The sequence below is a fragment of the Anarhichas minor genome, unplaced genomic scaffold, assembly GCF_050575085.1.
Source record: "Anarhichas minor isolate MPS153535 unplaced genomic scaffold, ASM5057508v1 ptg000007l, whole genome shotgun sequence".
NCBI lineage: Eukaryota > Metazoa > Chordata > Actinopteri > Perciformes > Anarhichadidae > Anarhichas > Anarhichas minor.
Genome location: NW_027466453.1, coordinates 15,716,298 through 15,730,956, shown reverse-complemented (window position 1 = coordinate 15,730,956; position 14,659 = coordinate 15,716,298). Strand labels below are relative to the sequence as shown.

At 43.2% G+C, this 14,659-nt stretch overlaps 1 protein-coding gene and 1 non-coding gene across 3 annotated transcripts; both read right to left on the bottom strand.

Annotated features, from left to right (window-relative positions):
* Positions 1-98: 98 nt before the first annotated feature.
* On the bottom strand, positions 99-14,646 carry LOC142944930 (transportin-2-like). 2 transcript variants are annotated; one of them, XM_076086156.1, is made up of 25 exons: positions 14,416-14,646; positions 12,744-12,843; positions 12,178-12,253; positions 11,478-11,627; positions 11,161-11,267; positions 10,342-10,475; positions 9,887-9,968; positions 9,021-9,143; positions 8,647-8,765; positions 8,436-8,496; positions 7,903-8,074; positions 7,591-7,743; positions 7,088-7,313; positions 6,823-6,994; positions 6,611-6,697; positions 5,936-6,043; positions 5,665-5,823; positions 5,466-5,553; positions 5,249-5,347; positions 4,442-4,537; positions 4,248-4,323; positions 3,916-4,015; positions 3,642-3,716; positions 3,141-3,289; positions 99-3,013 (listed from the first exon to the last, which is right to left on the bottom strand). In XM_076086156.1, exons 2-24 carry the CDS (start codon positions 12,840-12,842, stop codon positions 3,182-3,184), a joined length of 2,670 nt encoding a protein of 889 aa, XP_075942271.1. In that variant the 5' UTR covers position 12,843; positions 14,416-14,646; the 3' UTR covers positions 99-3,013; positions 3,141-3,181. The 2 variants fall into 2 exon arrangements, with proteins under 2 accessions (XP_075942271.1, XP_075942272.1); XM_076086157.1 differs by lacking the exons at positions 12,178-12,253; positions 12,744-12,843; positions 14,416-14,646 and having other exon boundaries at positions 10,342-10,501; positions 11,478-11,498.
* LOC142945323 (small nucleolar RNA SNORD41) lies at positions 12,960-13,030 on the bottom strand. Its single transcript, XR_012952939.1, has one exon. It is a non-coding gene; the product is annotated as a small nucleolar RNA SNORD41 (small nucleolar RNA).
* Positions 14,647-14,659: the final 13 nt, after the last annotated feature.

The window sequence follows — 14,659 nt, the reverse complement described above, 5'->3', positions numbered from 1 at the left end:
AGCTCACAAGGAAGCGATGCCTGCTATATGTGTTTGTGATGTTTACAGTCCGACTTAAAAGTTTCAGTGGAACAAAAACATTCAGACGACTCAAAAGGTTAATAGAAAAAAAATGTTTATTTCCCCTATTCACAAAAAATTAAATAAAAAGGGATACATCAGATAACATCCAACCTGCACCACAGTTGAGCAAAAAAAAGAAGGTACTACATCAAATTCAATTGTCAGCCTTGATATCAGATTGAAACAAAGTTATGAATTAGTTTTCCACATTCTTCCCCAAGATATATGCACCAAGCACCGACTCTCCTTCAGTCCAACCACAACATCAACTTTGACATTATCAAATCGTCCGCTATAAAACAACGAAAACAAAAGTATTCTTTAAAACAAAAAGAATAAAAAAGGAGAAAAAAAAAACTTTTAAAGTCCAAAAGAATTTGTGCACTGGAGCACAAAAAAATTAAAAGAAATAAATTAATAAAAACAAAACCATCATATGAACATAATAAAAAAAATAAAATAAAATAAAAAACTTGTGGCCAACTTGCATTTAAATTTACTTCTGTATAGAGCTTAGTGTATCGCAACATGGTGGAGAGTAGTGAAGCCTCAACTTTTTGCCAATTATTTGCAGCTGAACTTCACCAGTTGCTGCTCCCAGAGCTGATCTGTGCAGCCTATAATCAGTGAGCGGCCGCCGCAAATCTCAATGCTTGCCTCCCAGTTAAACCTGGATAAGATGCCATCGGTATCCGCCCCGTGGGGTGGGGCGGGGGGCCTTACTTTATAAAATACATAATTATTGACGTGAGCTGATATTCAGGAGGGAACCAATTCTGCTGTTTTCCTTCAGCGACGGCCTTCGTTTCAGGAGATTTGAGAAAACGGCGATAAAACTTCCAACTAGCAGACAAGTGTTGATACTCGGGCATGACTCAAACTACGCCCCCCCCCGACATAACTTTATTGTAGCGCTGGTGCAAAATTACATCTAAGCAGTACTCGAGTACACACCTTTATAGTAAAACAGCAACAGGCAAACAGCCATACACACTTCCGTTACAAGCGTCCACTATGAACAATGACTAAAAGATAAAGCTGGACAAAGACCACCACTCTCTCACATAAGCTAACCGGTGTCAGGGGAGAACTATTGGGACTCAGTGTATTCCCAGGCAAATCCTACACAGTATCAACGGGTGAACATATGGCATTGGCAATCACTAGTTTGATCGAAAGCTGGAAGAAGTACCTTATTAGTCCAGCAGCGAGTTGCACTGCCATCGATAAAGCTCTTATAAAGGTAGATCCCTCCAAATTGACCCGTTATAAAATGACAAAAAAAAAAAAAAAAAAGGAGCAAGACTCGCTGGAAAAAGCATACAATGATCGTGACCAGGAGACGCCTTGATGGCTCAAGCAGCCATTGTTTAACAAAACGCTTTGGCGAGAAAGACGGGGACCCTCGAACGCAGACGTGGATCCAAAATACTGCAATTAAGATGTCGGCCTCCTCTTGAGTCCTATTTAATCCATTTTAGGAGGAGCTACATTATAAAACCAACTATGTTAAGAGGCCTCAAGTCTTACCTAGTCATTCCCCCAAATGCTTACCATTATCATCATTACGCTTACTTTAGCAAATCATTTAACAGTCCTAAAACCACTTATCAAAAAAAAAAAAAAAAAAAACGATGTCTCAAGATCAGTATATTATTACCGTTTATCTTACATTTGAAATTCTAAATTTCTTACAAAAGAAAAAGTGCATTTATATCAGTAAGAATCAATTCATTCTTGGTGATGTCTTATCGCTCACATTAAGTTTGTTTCGTAAAGTCTCTTAAAACGAAGCAGCAGCAGCAAAAAGGATTCTCGACTTGCCTACAGTATTTGAACTCTTGTTGCAGAGAGTTAAGCGGATTCCTGTATTAATCTACCTAAAGTTGGTCTTCACACACACACACACACACACACTCGGCCTCCTTTAAACTAAAGGGACACTGATCAGACAATACGCACGAACGGGAGGACAAACGAACCCAAGCACCTGACAGCTTCAAATTATGGCAGCCTCCCTATACCGACGACAATAATGTCATAAACAAAGTAAGCAACAAGACAGACATTCACTGAAACATGCGTCACTTAAGAGGTGATCAAATGCCATGCAATAACTTGGTACTGCGGTGGTAAAACCTTAGAGGACGAACCTACTGCATCTTTTATTTTTGCCCCAAATGAGAGGGGGGGGGGGGGGGGGGGGGTCGAAATAAAAGACACCTATGATTTGAGAGGAATTCAGAAACTGAGGTAAGAGGAAGAAAATTATTTCAGCTAAATGTACATGTGAAAAGATAAAGACCCATGTGTCCGCACACCAAATGGTTTATGCAATTTCGCCGTAAAAGGTGCAAACAATCTGTGCACGTTTCCTGCATCGTTACGTAGTAAAAGCGTCTCGTGTGTTTGTGTTTAGCCTCTGCCCTCGGCCCGTTTGAACATGTCTACATGTGCGAGTCTACGGACTTCGTGCATTGTGGTGTTTGGGACTGTGGCACCCTATGCTGGTTCAGATAATTCCTTCTTTTTTTTTTTTTTTTTAAATGTACCTATCTGCCACCTCCCTCCCCCACCCCTTCCCTCCCAGCCGTCAGCTATTTTAACAGATTAATCAAAATCGAGGACGGGGTGGGCGGTCGAAGACGGACCCCCCCTTTTTTTTGCCCTCACCTAGCTAAGATTCCTGCAGTGCTGTTGGCGAAAGTCACTTTAGAGTGTGTTGGATTTAGTGAGGCGTTTAATCCCAGAGGTATATGTATATCCCCAGTTTACCCTCCCACACCCACCACCCTCGTCCCACCCTCAGAGAGACACACAGGGCGCAGGGGGAAAGGAGGCCATCCGCTGAGTGGAGGGTCACAAGGCCAGTCACATCCCTCCAGCTCTGGTTTCTCCCCACGATCTGGGCAGTGCAATGAGTTCCCCAGTTACCCTCCCCTACATTAACCTGGGGACAAGACAAAACAAGAGGATGAACAGATTAAAACCACACCATGGGAGTAAATGTAGAGCTCATACGATTGGTTCAGGGGATAAAAAGATGGTGTGATTCATTGCCTGTTTGCTGAACATACCTAACAGGTTGGTGTCCTGTGTGGACAAGGAGGAGGTTGGGTTAGACACCGTAGCAGGCCGACAGGCGCTCCTTTAACAGAGGAGGGAACTGCTCTGAGAACTGCTGCCAGTTCTCTTCTCCTACCTGGTCCTTGAAGCCATGCAAGATCTTGGGAGAAGAAAACAGAAACCCATCACGGCGGCTGACTAACCTCTGTGTGAATATTTAAAGTAGTGGGTTTGAGTGTTTGGCTCAACTTAAATGAGAGATTGACAAAAAAAATTAAAAAAATGCTCTCCACCTACAGCGAGCTCTGCACACACGTCTCAGGCTTAAAAAAAATATTCCGCACCGTGAAATCAGATTTCGAATGTCTGTTAAGTGATCATCATGGAGTGTGGCGAGCAAGCATTGCACATAGTGAAGGAGCATTTTTAATGACAACATTAGTCGTCAGATCGATGTGTCCGACAAGATGGAAGTCGGTGAAACGGTCTTCTGTTCTGATGGAGGCACTCACCTTATAAAACATGTCTCTCAGGTCTTCCTTGGGGTTGACCCACGAGGCCACGGCGTCACAGAAGAAAATGAAGTCCTGGACAGAGAAGGGCACTCGTTACTAGCAAATTCAGAGCCCGGGACGAAAAAGTCACAGGGGGGTGACAAGGGTGACTCTGGATCAGAAAAGTTAATTTGGGAACTAAATGTATCACTGCTTTATCAATGAGCTGGGTGTTTCATCATCTCCAGAACATCCCCTGTAGCCTCAACAGCGTTAGAATGGATCACCTCACCTGCACCACTCCTGCAGGGTTGACGCCGATCATCACGCAGATTCCCCTGAAGGCCGAGTCCTTCTCCTCGTTATCTCTGATATTCCTCAACGACGTGCACCTGGGAAGAGACGCAACGACGAGACAAAAGTGGAACGTATTAATTCATTAGTTTGGTCAGCATCTTCATACCACTACTGAGCAACAGAGTCTTGACAAATCTGGATCAGAAAATATAGGAACATTATGTATCATTGTAAATCAATGAGCTGGGTGTTTTCATCATGTCCATAAAAACATCTTATATTAAATCAATAAGGGTATATTTCATAATAGCAGTATGATAACCTCACCATGGTCGAATGAATTGCTGCAGCTGTGGGGCAACTTCTTGGGGGCAGACGTAACCCAGTCGGCCAATCGTAATGGCTGCACACAGGGAGACAAACACAAAACAATTCACCATACATTTCCACAGACACTCCCATCTTTAAAACGCATGTTCCAAGGTGTACAGACAACAAAGTATGTGCGACGGTTTGGGTACCTGTGTTTTCCAGTAAAGTCTTGGGTGTGTTGGGCCGATTGATGATCTCCACCAGGTGTGGCAGAACCATGCCCACATAGGGCTGCATCTCCGCACCTGGACAAACACCAAGAACACAGTTCAAATAGATTCAAATGCCCATGACGACTTGACACTTGCACAACAGGCTTCCTGAGATGGAGGTTTTTTTTTTTGAGCAACATTCTGTTCGTTGTGAGGTTACGGTTACCTGTTTGACAGGATGTATGCGATGCCTACGACAGCTGCCACACTTATCAAGTTGAGGCAAAGACCGACTGACACTTGTGCCTGTCAGGATGTCACTGGGTTCACACAATACATCAATATTGTGATACGAGACTAGATATCGACTTAGATTTTGGATATTGCAATATTTTATAAATGGCAGAAGTGTTGTCTTTTCCTGGTTTTAAAGGTTGCATTACAGTTAAGTGATGTGATATAATTTACTGAACTTACCAGACTGTTGTAGATAATTATCAAAAAATATGAATGTGTAAATCTTAGGAATAGTCAACCCGACAATATAGTCACAATATTGAGGTATTTGGTCAAAAATATAGGGATATGTGATTTGAGGTTTGTTTTCATACACACGTGTGTAAAGTCAACTGTGCCACCTAGTGCAACATGCGGTGTGCCATATCTGGATCAGAAAATATAGGAACAAAATGTATCATTGTGTTTCAATGAGCTGGGTGTTTCATCATATCCAGATACCGAGCACTCGTTTTCAGGGAGCAAACCAAAATACGCATCGACAGTAAGCGCGACCTGCTTTCTCACCCATTTGCATGGAGATCTCTCCGATGGCCCAGGTGGCGTTGTTGCACACCGAGATAAACTCTGGGTTCAGGTTGAGCCCCAGGATGGGCATGAACTCAGCTGGAGGGAGGACATGGACACACACACAATGGTTACAATACAGACAGAATGACATCCGATCACTGACAATCTATGGCTACAACAGGTATCGCACAATCAGTGCTCTAAGCACACTCACCAATGCAGGGCTTCACATGGAGGAAGCACGCCTTGGTTAGATCCCCCAGCAGAGCGAAGGAGCTTTGCCTCACCTCAGGCATAGTATCCTGCAACACAAACCAGACCCTTTAGTGTTGTAAATATGTCTAAATTAAAATGAAACAGCATACATATAGCTCAGTTTTTCTCCCATCTATAAAAAGAAACTGCACTCATACCTGCATGCATTGGAAAAGTAGAGTCATGATGTTGGAGCGGGCCACCAGCTGTTCCACATGAGCCCCCAAACCCTCCGCCAGGCCGCTCAGCAGATCCAAAGCAACGATCATGAAGTCCTTGTCAGGAGCCTCGTACTGGTCTGGATGCTGGTTGTACATCTGTACGGACAGGGCGGAGAACTTTTATCGTCTCTTCTGCACAGCTGAAAATTGATCACCGAATACACAACACCTGTATTGTGTGTGTGTGTGTGTGTGTTTGCATGCTCACCATGGCCTGAGCTAGCGTCTTCTGGACTAGCGTGACACAGCGCTGATAGACGGGCTCACAGTAAGGCAGAAACCCACTCTGCAGGGCGGTAGCTACCGACGACAGACACTGGAAAAAAACAAAGATGATTATAGTTACACATACGCACATGTGTGGCCTGGGGTGTTTCCCCAATTTTTAGGGTGAGGATGTCAAAAACAGACAGAAAAAATAACATTCGGTACAGCCCTAGACATTCCTTAAAGCGACAATTCTTTAGCGTGAAAGAGCCATTTATATTAAAAGCTCAGATATTCTAAACCCAATGTGGGTTGAGTGAGACTGCATCAGAAAATAAAACCGAAGCACAGCTTCATCTTTCCTCTTATTTTTATGTGTCAAAAAGACACAACTATGATAAAAGTATGAGTTTAAGACAATTTAAAAAGAGCGATAAATACAACTACTGAGTCTTGACAAATCTGGATCAGAAAATATAGGAACATTATGTATCATTGTAAATCAATGAGCTGGGGTTTTCATCATGTCCAGATGCAAGACGGACTCAAAAGTCAGACTCCATGTTAAAGAAACTCTCCCGAGAGATGTTTGAGAAATAATGAGACTCCAAATGTTTCGAGTGTCACTTAAAATGTTTAAGTGATTACTTTAAAATCACTCAAAACAACTTCTCACCTCTAGCAGTGGGAAGAGATCCTTGTCTTCGTCTTTCAGCTCGTTCCACTTGGCAATAAGGGGGGGCATCAACTTCTGAATGTACTCCTGAGAAACAATATCAATCACAAATGTCAAATTCCTTTAAATCCAATTAAGAGCAAAGATCATTCTGTTAGCTACGGTTCAATTAGGGTAAAACTTGGGAGTGCAGGTCTATATACTTCACTTACTTCCTGATTGAGGTGGTGGCCCACTGAGTCCGCTAGAGTTCCTATGGCATCGTAGAGAATGAGGAGATTCTTGTGCTGGTACTTCCCAAAGGCAAACACCAGTGTGTCCAGGATGAAGCTCAGGTAGGGCACCAGCTCTGTGCACGCCTCCTCCTCCAGGGTGGCAAACGCACTGACAGAAAACCAAGACAGCGGACAAGTCAATATTTAATCTATCGATGTAGTTCTGCCAGACTACGGCCGATACGTGAACGGATGTGCTCACCTGCAAGCAGCCTCTTGCACCCTCTTGTTGCCGTCCAAGATGCGTTTAAGAAGCTCCGTCATAAGTGGTTTGAGGTACGAGTCTGGGGGCTGAGAGACCACCCAGTGTGCATAGCGACTCAGGGTCCAGCAGGCAATGGAGCGCACCAGGGCCTTTTTGTCGCATAGACACTGGATGAGGTGGGGCATCAGCTCTGGCAGGTAGGGCACCATGCCCTGCATGCAACCTGAGGCATGGAGAGGAGAGAACAACAAGGGGAAACAACTAGTTATTAAAAAGGGCCAAAAATACCACGATTGAGCAACAGCCTTGACAAATCTGGATCAGAAAATATAGGAACAAAAGGTATCATTGTAAATCAATGAGCTGGGTGTTTCATCATTTCCAGATGCAAGACGGACTTAAAAAAACCTATAAAAAAAAACCTCAGCCTGTCGATACGACTGCTGCTCGTATAACAAATCAAGTAGTTTCTGAGAAACATCCAGTCCCATCAGTCTTACCCTCAGCTATGGCCCCCAGGACCAGGATGCCAGACTCCTTGATGACCCAGTCGGGGTGGAAGAGCAGGCCTTTCAAGAGCGGCAGGAGGTGGGGCAACAGGTCGTCGCGGAACACGTTTGCTAGCACATCCAGTGCTGCAGCGGAACACTTCCCTACATCGAAAAGAAAAGAGTCCAGTCATTCCTAAACCCCGACCTGTTAATTAACGCACAACCTACAGAAAGAGGCGATTGTAACATTATGCCCATCTTGTATCGCCAGAAGGCTCCTATTCCACATCTCCTCTGTAACTGCATTTCTCGATCACTTACGAAGGTTCCAGTCCGACAGCGTGTCGTCGTCGTCATCATCGTCGTCGTCGTTGTCCTCGCCCTCCTCGTCCTCGCCTCCTTCGTGCTGCAGGGTGACGGTGCGCGACTTGTGGAAACGGGGCTTGATGTCCTGGTCACTATCTGGTACCGCCTCGTCCTCCTCTACGTCCCCCTGGACAAACACACACGAGTTTTACTTCAGCCACATCATCGCGGGTCCTTTATGAGACCGACTTTCTCATTGATATTGATCGTTTAGACATGTGCTCAGAGAAACTAGACACAAAGTTACCATGAATCCTACACAGAGTCTTGACAAATCTGGATCAGAAAATATAGGAACATAATGTATCATTGTAAATCAATGAGCTGGGTGTTTTCATCATGTCCAGATGCAAGACTGACTCAAAATAAGGCGTCAAACTTTTCAGGACAGCCGTACACTTAAATGAACATTATGATCAAAAGACACGAATGGTATATTTCTGTATGAAAAGGTATCGTAAAAGATTACAAGAACAAAGAGAGCTCACCTTTAATAGTATGATGTCAATTTCAGAATACTTCATCCCATTTACCAGGATAGGCGTTAGTCTACATCAAGCGGGGAGAAGGAGATTTGCTTGGTTAAAACAGCCGACAAACCTCACGTAAAATTAGATTTTTTTATTGAGACAACCACATCTTTCACAGTATGAAAACAGAACGCACATTTCCCCCATCAGTAGTTAGTATGCTACTCACTGCACCAGGTGTCCAGACAGCATCTCCTTACAGATGGGTTGCTCTGCTAAAGTCAGCCAGAACTCGCAGGCCTCCAGGGCCACGTTCTCATCGGGGTCCTGGGTTCTCTGCAGCATGTACTGCAGGAGAGGAGGAAAGAACGCGTTTCAGATTGGAAACATCCAAAACAAATGGAGAGTTTGCAACATCGTAGCACAGAGCCTCGACTCATCTGGATCAGAAAATATAGGAACATTATGTATCATTGTAAATCAATGAGCTGGGTGTTTTCATCATGTCCAGATGCCAGAAATAAGGACGCGGTCTACACGTTCTCCCACATCTAATTCCTACAGGTGGTCCAACAGGTGGTTGAGCAGATGTCCAACACTTACCTGGATGATGCTGTGCATGTGGGGGATGAGGCGGTCTATGCGGACCTCCAGCAGCATGACCAGGGCTCGGCACACGTTCTTTCGAACCTCAGAGTCCTCATCTGCTGCCAGCGCAAACAAGCTCTAGATGGACAGAGAGGAGAAATGACACAAGAAAGAAAGTATTTTTAATAGAGGTTTCAAAAAAAAAAAAAAAAAAAAAGACACAATTGGGATGAACAAAAAAAATGGATGGACATGGATTTATTTAAATGTGTCCATCCATTTAAGTAAAATGACTTCGCTTTTCAGCTGATTTTTATTTCCACAAATGCAAAAACGTTTTCAGTCGACAGATCGTCTTTCTTATTTTTACGTGTTAAACAGACGCAACTATGATAAAAGTATGAGTTTATGACAATTTAAAAAGAGCAATAAATACCACTACCTAGCACACAGCCATGACTCATCTGGATCAGAAAATATAGGAACATAATGTATCATTGTAAATCAATGAGCTGGGTGTTTTCATCATGTCCAGATGCCAGACCGACTCAAACGACAAACTCTCCCACGTGATGCTTGAGAAATAATTAGATTCCAAATGTTTCGAGTGTCACTTAAAATGTTATGTAAAAAAAAAAAGAAGATCAAAAACATCAATTCAAGACCGACATCTTGAATGAACTATAACTCTCCCGTTAGCTCTGTTGCATCTGCTCATGTTAGGCACATCGAACATCTATCTTGTTGTGATGTTTGGTGGCTTCAGTCTAACTACACATACATATAACCTGAGTAAAAGGTTTAATAACAAGCTGAAAAGACTCAACTTTCTGTGGTCTGTTATAGAAACAGTCCAAGTCACCTCACTACACACAGCTCACCTCTATGAAAGTGTCGATGTTGTCCATCAGGGCCTGGGCTCTGCCGATGATGAACTGGTTCACACAGGCGATGGCATGGGACCTGCAGCCAACACAACATGTTAACAGTGGAGTCACACAGAGACGGATTAGTGCGCCAAAATACATAATGTTTAAATATACCAACAGCAACATCTGGCTTTGTGCCACCGTGTTTCGTTAAAACTTGTTTTTTTTGACTGATTGGCGACACTGAGGCACCAAGAGAGAAATGCACCGTAGTGAGAAGAATATTTCTAATTTAATCTTATTAGCCATTAACTCTTAAGTCAAACGTCAGAGTGACAGGAAGCTCAGATTATCTGGATCAGACAGTATGAATACGAACGCCTTCACGGTCAGTCAGATGTTAATTCTGCATCACGCCCAGATGATAATCACAACCAATCGGAATGAGTCTCTTCTCTCTCCCGTACCTAATCTTGGGGCTGCAGTGCTTGAAGAACTGGAGGAATTTTGGTATCATAATGTTGAGAGGTCTGTTCAGAGCGTCGCTGTCCAGCAGCTCCGACGAATCCTCGCAGATCTTCTGCAGTGCTCCAAATGAGCCCTGAGACACGGACATACACAGAGAGGCTGTCAAATCAAACGCAAACATACAAGAACACAGAGGAGAGAGTGAGACTGCATCAGAGAATACAACTGGTACTGAGTGCATTCAACAGACTTTTCAGCTGATTTTTATTTCCACAAATGCAAAAACTGTTTTCAGTCAATAGATCGCTCTTATTTTTACGTGTCAAAAAGACGCAACTATGATGAAAGTATGAGTTTATGACAATTTAAAAAGAGCGAAAAAATACCACTACTGAGCAACAGAGTTGACAAATCTGGATCAGAAAATATAGGAACATAATGTATCATTGTAAATCAATGAGCTGGGTGTTTTCATCATGTCCAGATGCCAGACGGACTCAAACGTCAGACTCCATGTTAAAGATAAACTCTCCCACGTGATGCTCGAGAAATAATTAGATTCCAAATGTTTCGAGTGTCACTTAAAACATTTTAAAAAACTAAAATGATCAAAAATAACATGTAGATATAATAATAAAAATGTCCTTCAAAGGATCTGCACACTCAGGATGCATGTACAAACTACGCTAGAGTGACATCTCCCTCCCTCTCCCGTTGGGTGAGGCACATCGAACATCTATCTTATTGTGATGTTTGGTGGCTTCACGTAATTCTTAGTATAGCTTAAAAAACATGGGCAGAGCGGGGTAAGTGCAGACCTCGCAGGTGTTGTAGTCCTCAGAGTTGAGCAAGTTGCAGAGCTGAGGCAGCAGCTCAGGCCATGTTTGTAGTTCTCCCTTGGAGGAGATGGTCGTGATCAGGATGCCTGGAGGACCGGGAGAGACACCGAACGTCAGACAGTGATCCGTTATTAACGGGACCATGAGCAGTTGCCTTCGCGGTCGCTCTGGATCAGACAGTATGAATACAAATACCTTCACGGGAAATCAGGAGTTTTTAATGTTTTATGCATCACCTCCAGAGGCGGGAAAGGACCGGGTGTCTTAGGTACGACGGCCACAAAACACAAACTCACCGATGGTGGCGCGAATGAGCGGCGAGGGGTCACCGATGTTGTTGAGACATTCCTGCTTGATGAAGTCAGCAACAGTCGGGGGGAAGTTCTGGTAGTGGGCCTTAACATTGTTCTTCAGTATCAGACCACTCAGAGAGCGAGTCGGCTCGTCTGAGGAGAGGAAGTGAACAGAAGGAAGGTACGACTAAGTTAAGAGAGAAACGGAGGCCATAAATAATGTCTGTGTAAACCTATCACTTCTAACTATAACCAAAGACAATCACTCAACGTATTTTACAGGTTTGTGCCATTTTTATTATATTGTTCTCTACGGTTTATTAAGTTGAAGTGTAAAGTACATCATGTTTGGCTCTGCTCAAATCTTCACCAGATGTTCGCGGTAATCTAAATAAACTAAATCAGGTGGTCCTTCATCACACCCGGCGGTTTCTCTCTGTGAAACACATATTACACAAATCAAATGTATGAATCCTACAGAGCCTTGACAAATCTGGATCAGAAAATATAGGAACATTATGTATCATTGTAAATCAATGAGCTGGGGTTTTCATCATGTCCAGATGCCAGATAGTGTGACACACAGTTCATTCAGCGTTCTAAGTGTATGGGGGAGTATGAGAGGAACTTTAATCATTGTGGATTCATGATGTCGGTGCGTTATAAAACGGCCGAAAGAGGAGAAACACATCTAGCGACTCACCTTCAGTTTTGAGTCGCGTGAGAACAAAGATGAGATAGTTGTTGAAGTCGGGGAATTGGTTGAGTTGTTCAAGTTTCTAGCGTGGCAGTTAAGGACCATTTCACTGGTCTAATTGTAAATATATATAAAGAGTGACAGAGCTCCACATGGAATCACCAGTGTATTAAACATCACCAATATTTATGGCTGGCTCACCCAAATAGAATTTACATCAACCAAAGATATCTTTGTAGTTTGTTAATACAATGTGTGCATTGTCTCTGCAATTGTACACTTGGAACATTAAAAAGACTTCCCAGGCTTTGCAGCTGACGCAAGTATCAGATATCGGAGATTTATCCATGAACAACCGGCCACCCGCTCCACTCTGGACTAGTACAGTAAAAATCTTTAAAATGTGGATAGCACTCCAACTTGATAACGTGGCAGAAGTAGCAATAAATTAGCATGGTACTGATTAAAATCCCGTTGCACTAGCATTAAAATCATGCATCACATTAGTCAAATAATAATAATTATCCCTAGCTTCCCTAAGCACACCCTCAGTTTGTACTGTGGTAGGATACTTGTTGGACTGCTCTCTGCGTGACTGTGTTGGGCGACTGAGAGTCTTTGAGCAGCTGGAGGACCTGCTGAAGTCCCTGCTCATCTGGCTGCCACTCCATCCTGAAAAACAAACACAAACGTTAATTTAATCCACACATTAACGTAGTTATATGCATGTTTTGCAGTGTAGCCCTACACAGATCACTATGTAGGACAAATAGGTAAGCGGGTGGTTTCTGGATCAGACAGTATGAATACAAACACCATCAGTGGCAGTCAGATGTTTTTTAGGATGCATCACCTCCAAAGTCCACACGCTTAGCTATTTATAGGAACGCAATGTGAAAGGAAACAATGTACAGAGCTTTGTACGAAGCTCCTTTCGATGCAGTTAAGTCTGCTTACACTGCAACTATTCCTAATGCAAAATCATTTTTTAAACTTATCCGCAGAACTTCTCTATCAGCAGACTTTATACCCCAAGAAGTGCATTTTAATAATCTTAAATGTCAAATATCTGCAGACGGTTACTTTTACCTAATCAGGCAATGTACCAAATGTTTGAAGAGGAAGAGGAAATAAGCCTTAAGGGCACATGCAGGAGGATGAAGGTGCACATGGTGCGGGTCGAAGGCGGCCACGGGCCCTCAAGAGTTAGGTAACGTTAAGGGGTATTTAGAGAGATAAGATAACCGCTGCAGTGGTTAGCCTAAGCAGCCAACACCTAAAAATATAATTGGAAATCGGCTTGTGGAACAACAAAAAAAAAAAAAAAAAAAAAAAAAAAAAAAAAAAAAAAAACGAGGACATTAAGAGAACATGACCCGTTAAAATCTCTGTGACCCGGTTTATCCGCTCCACGTTAATCCGACCCCCACCCCCACTCCACCCGGTCCGCTGGTAGAACATACAGAAACACTTTTGTGCCGAAATATCTCTCGTTTAAATTTCAAAATCACCGTGTTTGTACTGCGTCTGGGGTCCGAAAACTCGCGATTTATCCGAGAGGGTCGTGCTCATTGTGGTCGGTCGGAGTGTGAGGAAAAGTTGTCACGGATTAAGTTATAGCGACGTTAACAGGGCCTCCATGTCCGGCTCTTCGCTAACGTTAAGCGGCCCGTGTGGTTTATACAGCAACTACATTAAACTAGACTTGTTAGTTAACTTTCATTATAACGTCCGTGGACGATTTACCTCATCGGTTGGTTAATAATCATTTGAGATGCCTTTACACGCGTTATCCCGCTGCTATTAAAGTTGCCCTTCTTTGCTCGGGGCCTGGTCGACACGGCAACTCCAGGCTGGAGATAGTCACAATGTGCCCGGCATGAAAATAGGCAAATATCGCCATCTAACTATCAAAACACCGCCATGTACCAACTCATAATTTAGGAATAAGATAATATCTGAATGTCCACGTAAGGTATCGCGGTTAACACGTCGTTAGCAGCCAGTAATGGGTCTAAACTTGGTGAACACGTTTCGCAAACAGGCGTTAGCCGCTAAGCCGTTTGAAGCTATTTCTGACTGACAATGCTAATGCTAAAGCTACTAGCTAGGCTAATGCTATGTAACGGACACTTGCCCGAAATTCGCTTAATCAGAATACCTTACCCGCTGAGGCGGTCTGATCGAAGACAAATATGTCTAAAACGTTCGGTTAAAGTACAACGTATATAAAACTATACGTACAATATTGACTTGAAAGTTGAATTATCGTACTGGGCCGCTCTCCACCCGTGTGCTTCGTAGCGGTTCTTCTTGTTCAAATGAGCACGCCGATTGAAGTTGAGCTATGACGGCTTCCGTCCAGTACACATTTCGCTAACTACGCGAGATTACAGAAGGACCTTTGCTTTTAAAAAAAATATAATGGTTAATTATTAAGCACAGAAAATAACACACAAAGGCCTACAAACAACCAAATACATAAGAA